This window comes from Amblyomma mixtum, chromosome 9, assembly GCF_055824585.1.
Source record: "Amblyomma mixtum isolate Tamu chromosome 9, ASM5582458v1, whole genome shotgun sequence".
NCBI classification, from domain to species: Eukaryota; Metazoa; Arthropoda; class Arachnida; order Ixodida; family Ixodidae; genus Amblyomma; species Amblyomma mixtum.
This window is the reverse complement of record NC_143020.1, coordinates 87,209,008-87,214,963: the sequence shown is the minus strand read 5'-3', so window position 1 is coordinate 87,214,963 and position 5,956 is coordinate 87,209,008. Positions and strand designations below refer to the sequence as shown.

Below are 5,956 nucleotides of genomic sequence, written 5' to 3'. Positions count from 1 at the left end.
GACGAAGGGGAGGTTGGAGGATTGGTGGCGGAAATCAAGGGAGGCGTGAATTTCGAGGGTAAAAGGATAGACAGATTAGATATTGTGAGAGCGAAAGGGAAAAGAAAATTAAATTAACAATGGGGGAAGTATAGGCTAGGTGGCGAAAGCTACCGCCCGGTACAAAGGGTAAAGCCATTATCATCCATCCATCCATCCATCCATCCAGCCACAGGCAATGGTTAGCTCACAGAAATGCGTCTCGCAGTTTGGACCCAGTGTGATTTTTTGATCTTGGAAAGTGCAAACGAACAACAAAAAAGCAGCTGCAGTTCATACTGCTCCAGTCAATACACGGAAATACGTCTCTACACAATCCCTACAAGTGAAGTTGTTAATTCAGACCTCTCACCAGATGACCACACAGAACTGCTTAATTCCTACTGAGACCTGGCGATTCGCGACGCACGTATACCTGAAGAGCAATACACAAATACAGAACTTGCACACATGAAACTGCAGTACCTTTCGAAGCTGCCCTAAGCGCTACTGCCATATAAGTTGTATAGTTATTTAACAGTGGCTGCGACGTGCTGAGCTGGTGCTGAGCACCAGCTCAGCACGTCGCAGCCACTGTGCCAAGCTGAGGCGCTGAGACACAGACTTGAGGAAAAAAATCACTCACCCACGTCGGATCGTATGCACAGAGCTGCATCGGTCATCGCAAAATTATGTGCGCCGATTTAAAGGGGCCCGCCGCGCATCTCGAACCTAAGTACCATTGATAAAAATGCGCGTGCTGTTCAAACAAGCGGCTAGGGCGCGGTTGGTGCTCGCACTTCATGCCGTGAAAATAAGATCGGAACCTGCGAAGCCTCACCACTATATTCGCGCGGTTCCAAAGACTCAACATACTACAATACAACGACGCGACCAAATGGGTCTTCCACATTCATCCTACCTCCGTAATATAAACTGATTACTTCAATGCTGTTGTTGTTGTTGCCTGAGTGACAATGTGGCCAGATGAGTACTCGGACCTCACCAACCACTGCACTGGTTTTGACATCATTAGTAACCACACGTTCTTAACACAGGACGGGTGTACGCAATACTTATTCAAAATCTTTAAAAAAATTACCAGTTGCGTGATAGTAAACCTATACCTACTGATTCCGTGTGCCTAAGCTGTATTCTCCTTGCATAAACCGCTGAGCGCTCAAGCAGACGACAGCCTTTTCGAGCGTCAGTTGAGGCACGCAAGTTGAAAGAGATCTTTGCTGAGACTTTCGTGCGTTGATTGAGACGGCGAGCGAAGACGACTTTGCAGAAATTCGTCACCATTTCACGGACGGAGATTTGAAGGGCCTTTCGGAATACACAAAAACGTAGTACGCGAACATCAAACAGAACTACGAGCAGATGGAGAAACAGGGTGAGTGAACTCTTTTTCGCTGCCTTCCTTTTGAGCTGTTTGAAAATATGTCTTACTTCAACAGTTTTCCGCAATTAATGCATTTCATGGCTACCAAAATGACGCAGTTTTTCAAACACAACGGCTGCGCATATTAGAAAAGTGCATGAGGCCCCTCAGTTTGAAAGTTCGAATGAAAACTTTTTGGGGTTAGGATCAATGGCACACAATCGAGCACCAAACCGATATCTCTGATTGCTAGTATAAAAGTAGATACAAACAGTGAAAGAAATGCCGAAAACACACACGGACTCTTACCTGTAATTTTTCAGAACGCAAACCATCGCTTCCTATGAAACCGAAAGCGGCTCTAGCTAAACTTCTAAAAAAGTCCAACTCCCTTGAGTATGCAAAGATAACTGCCACATACTCTGAGATAATTCTTTCATTTCTTTTTAATGCCGCTTTCTCACCCCATATATGCTGAAGGGAAAATGCGGGTCTTTGTCAACAATGGAAAATTTTAATTTTTAAGGAAATGAAATTAGTGGCACAATATCTGTCTCACATCTCGGTGCACCTGAATCGTGCTGTAAGGGAAGGGAAGAAAGAGAGAAAGAAGTACCGTAGGAGGTACCGTACGTACCTTGGCCAATCCCCCCGCGTGGGTATGTGCCATTTTCATATGGTGAAGAAGAAGAAGAGGTCTCCGGAATAATTTTGCCACCAGGAGATCTTTAACATGCACGTACAACACACGGGCGCCTTATGCGTTTCGCCTCCATCGAAACGCGGCTGCCGCGGACTTTGGCTCGGTCGACGAGCGCCTTAACCACAGAGCCACCGCGGTGGATATTGGAAAACATGTTGATCGAACCAATATTTTGTTGCAATCGAGAAAACAGCTTTTCAGATTGGACGGTATCGATAGACTCGTTGTGCGAGCTGCTTTCAGTATGCAAATGACAATAAATTCATTATGGTGTGTACGTCATGCTGGGTTTAACGTTTCAAAGCTACACATGTTGGCTAGCTCTGAGAGGCGCCGTTGTGGAGGGCTCCGAATGAATTTAGACCACATACCGCCAGGCTGATGAATTCTTTCTGCATAGCGGGATCCTTGTTACACAGCAAATCATCCCAGGCTGTTTCATGATTGAAATCTGCAGCCCCTGGGGAGCTGGCTCATTCTATAGTTATATGTGTGCCAAAGTACCTTTCTCACCGCAGCATTTACATACCCTGTCACCTTGTGCTGATTGTGTGTACCTAAGGCTTCTGGCGAAAAATATCTGTTATTTTGTATCTTCCTCTTGGCCATTGCTTCCTTTGGCGAGAGAGATTTGTCTGGGGGGTGGTGATTTCCGTCTGTTGAGTCTGTAGCCTTCCGTGATTCCTCGGTATGTGACCGGTGCTTCTCTTAGGTTTTCAGATTTTCAAATTTAGTGCTCTTGATGTCACGACCGTCTCGATCAATCAAGGAATTTTGTTATACGGAGAAACCTGGTTAGGGTGACCCAGTGGCGTGCGCAAGACGACAATCTAAATTGACATGAATAAATGGCACACACACACACTCACATACGTACGCACAAGGGCACGCACAAACAATACATGCCATCTGGACAGAGGTCTATTGACTGAACGTTCACCTTTGTACGAATGGACTAGTCTAAAAATGTGAGCACTGTTTTACAAAAGTTGTGTGGACATGCAAGTGATACGGTCCCTTTTGAGGCAGTACAAGTCGCTACACTAGAAATCGGAAATTCTCCATAGGATTATACTCCCGGCACAGTTTGGTTTGGTTTGGTTTATGGGGTTTAACATCCCAAAGCGACTAAGGCTATGAGAGACGCCGTAGTGGAGGGCCCCGGAAATTTCGACCACCTGGGGTTCTTTAACGTGCACTGACATCGCACAGTACACGGGCCTCGAATTTCTCCTCCAAAGAAATTCAGCCGCCGCGGCCGGGATCGAACCCGCGTCTTTCGGGCCAGCAGCCGAGCACCATAGCCACTGAGCCACCGCGGCGGCACTCCCGGCACGTACCTGTCTTAATTAGGCCATGCCTAAATTCAAACCCTCCAACCCTCGTCTTTAGAGTTAGCAGCCAAGTGCCATATCCTCTTAGCCACTGCGACGGCCTGTTCCAAGATAACTAAGTTTCTACAGTTGGCAGAGCACCACACGTGAAATTCGGAGGCCATGGGTTCGGATCCAACCGGTGACATGTGGTAGTTTTTCATCTCCAGTGTCATATTGAATTATCTTCAAAATAATTACCCAATCAATCTTTCATTGATATACATAAATTAAAAATACTTGATGCTCCTGGGTTTCGGTGTCTGTTGGCTTCCGTCATGTCTTCTTTAGAGTACGCTAGATTGTCAGCAGTGCTCACCGCTCCTTGCTGCTTTTGCAGAGCCAGTCGAGTCGTGTCAGAGAAAGCCACGGGAATAGACTTTTGCTTATTTCGTTCATCAGCTTTCTAGTTAAAACAATTCACCATTTTTTGGTGTCCGTTAACACATGGTATTACTATGTCGCAAAAGCCATACTGTTACCTCAAAAAGCCTATTTTTTTAAACTATAATGCCGTGCTTTCCTGAAACACTTAATATATCGCCTGCCATGGAGAGTGCTTAACAAGGCCTACATTTCTAATAATGTTCTCCTCTTCAGGGTCTCTCGGAAGTGCTGGGCAAATGTTTAATAAGGTCCACCAGGCAAGCACCAGATATGATAGTAGCTTCTAAGAACGACTGGCATTCATGCAGTTGCCCTTGCCAGCACAGAGGTGCATTGATGGTACTCCGCGCAAGCAATTGCAAAAGGCGATGAAAGCAAAGGGATACTAACTCTTGTGTGCCTGTCTGTCACGTGCATTTGTGAGATTGATGCTGGGACCTTATGCATTTGGTCACTCACGAGCTCTCTGTAAATTGTGTGTTCTTTTTGCACTCAGAAGATGGAAACCACGAACCCGAACCGCAATCAGTCTTCTCCTGCGACACATGCGGTGATCTCTTTGCCACGCAAGACCACCTGGAGAAACACAGGCGGCGCAAGCACCTGCAGAGGCCACAGGGAAGGCACCGTTGCGCCCACTGCCCCTACTCCAACGATAAAAAGTAAGGCAGGCTTGACTACTCGCCTCGTTTGGGTGCTGTTAATATGTATACGTACACCTATGACTTTGCAACAAATAAGTGTTCTCCAATATCTAGATTAAAGAAGGGTGGGAGGGGATGGGCGCAATAGCCCGGTTTGAGAAGAGTTAGAACAGGATGCAGTGCCATTACAGACAGAAAAAGAAACATATACTGCGCCCTCCTCCACCTTTGATACATGTTATGGCGCCATCTGGGGAGTGGCGAAAATTTGATTGCTACTGGTTGAAAAGAAACGATGAAAGCATGAGAATCCAGTTCAGAGGCACCAGCAGAGCACCCATGCCTTCGGACATGGTAGAGTCAGAGCGAAAACAAGACTTAGAAGTGGCAAAACGTAAAGAACGAACGCGCAGTGGCATAATCGGCAGCAGTAAGAGAAATTCGTTCGCACCGCTGCACCCGAGCAGACTTAAGTGCATCCCTGGAATTTTCTTCCGTTGTCACCCACCCAGATCCGAAGTCACCAAACACGAGTGGACCCACACAGGCGAGCGGCCCTTCGTGTGCCAGGAGTGTGGGAAGGGCTTCACACGCCAGCATCTTCTCACCCGCCACCTGCTGGTCCACTCTGGGGAGAGGCCGCACGAGTGCACGGACTGCGGACGGCGCTTCAGCCTAGCGTCCAATCTGTCGCGTCACCGCAAGGAACTGCATTCTGTGGATGGCAGGGCTAAATCGCACCTGTGTCCCCACTGCAGAAAGGGGTTCACCCAGAGGAGCAGCCTCAACAGACACCTGCTGACACACACGGGGCAGAGACCCTATGCCTGCTCACAGTGCGGGGTGTGGTTCCCGCTACGCAGCACCGTCATGCGACACGAGAGTGTGGTGCATTACCGCCAATATAAGGTACACTGCCCCCACTGCGGGAAAGGGTGCAGGGACGCGGCCAGAATGAGAAGCCACATGCGCACACGCCACGGCTCCGCTGTGGAAGAAGAACAGCTGTGAGTGAGGATTGAGGGACTCAGTCCAGGTGGAGGCACACATGAGGGAGGGAGGGAGGGAGGAAGTACATCAGTCATAGAGCCCACATGAAGGAAGAGTAAACAAACATGGAAAGGAAAATCGAAGGCACTCCTCTCGTGCCCCATCTTGTGTGCGTTTTTTCCCGCAGCAGCAGCGAAGAATTACACAAAATAGTTTTTTTTTAGTGCAAAAAGACAGCAAAAGAAAATATAACTTTGACAGGGCAGAGAGCCAACTAAAAACTCATGTTTTTATTGCCAGACTATTTGATTTTATACAGCAGCTGCTCGTAGGAATAATATCAGAGAAAAAAATTCACACACGAACATATCAATTCAACTGAGATCTTATCATCCACGAGGATGTTGGAGGCAATTTTTTTCCTTCACTGTATTGATACGAGCAGCTGATGCATAAA

At 47.4% G+C, this 5,956-nt stretch overlaps 1 protein-coding gene across 1 annotated transcript; it reads left to right on the top strand.

Moving 5' to 3' along the window:
• Positions 1-995: 995 nt before the first annotated feature.
• LOC149330019 (zinc finger protein 711-like) lies at positions 996-5,520 on the top strand. Its single transcript, XM_089559346.1, has 3 exons — positions 996-1,053; positions 4,362-4,527; positions 5,022-5,520. Exons 1-3 carry the CDS (start codon positions 996-998, stop codon positions 5,518-5,520), a joined length of 723 nt encoding a protein of 240 aa, XP_089415472.1.
• The last annotated feature ends 436 nt before the right edge of the window (positions 5,521-5,956 follow it).

Excerpts from the sequence above, each read along its gene's own strand:
- LOC149330019 (XM_089559346.1), top strand. The coding sequence starts at position 996 with ATGTGGCCAGATGAGTACTCGGACCTCACCAACCACTGCACTGGTTTT. Across the intron at positions 1,054-4,361 it reads CACTGGTTTTGACATCATTA|AAGATGGAAACCACGAACCC; the intron begins GTAACCACACGT and ends TTTTGCACTCAG. Across the intron at positions 4,528-5,021 it reads CCCTACTCCAACGATAAAAA|ATCCGAAGTCACCAAACACG; the intron begins GTAAGGCAGGCT and ends TCACCCACCCAG.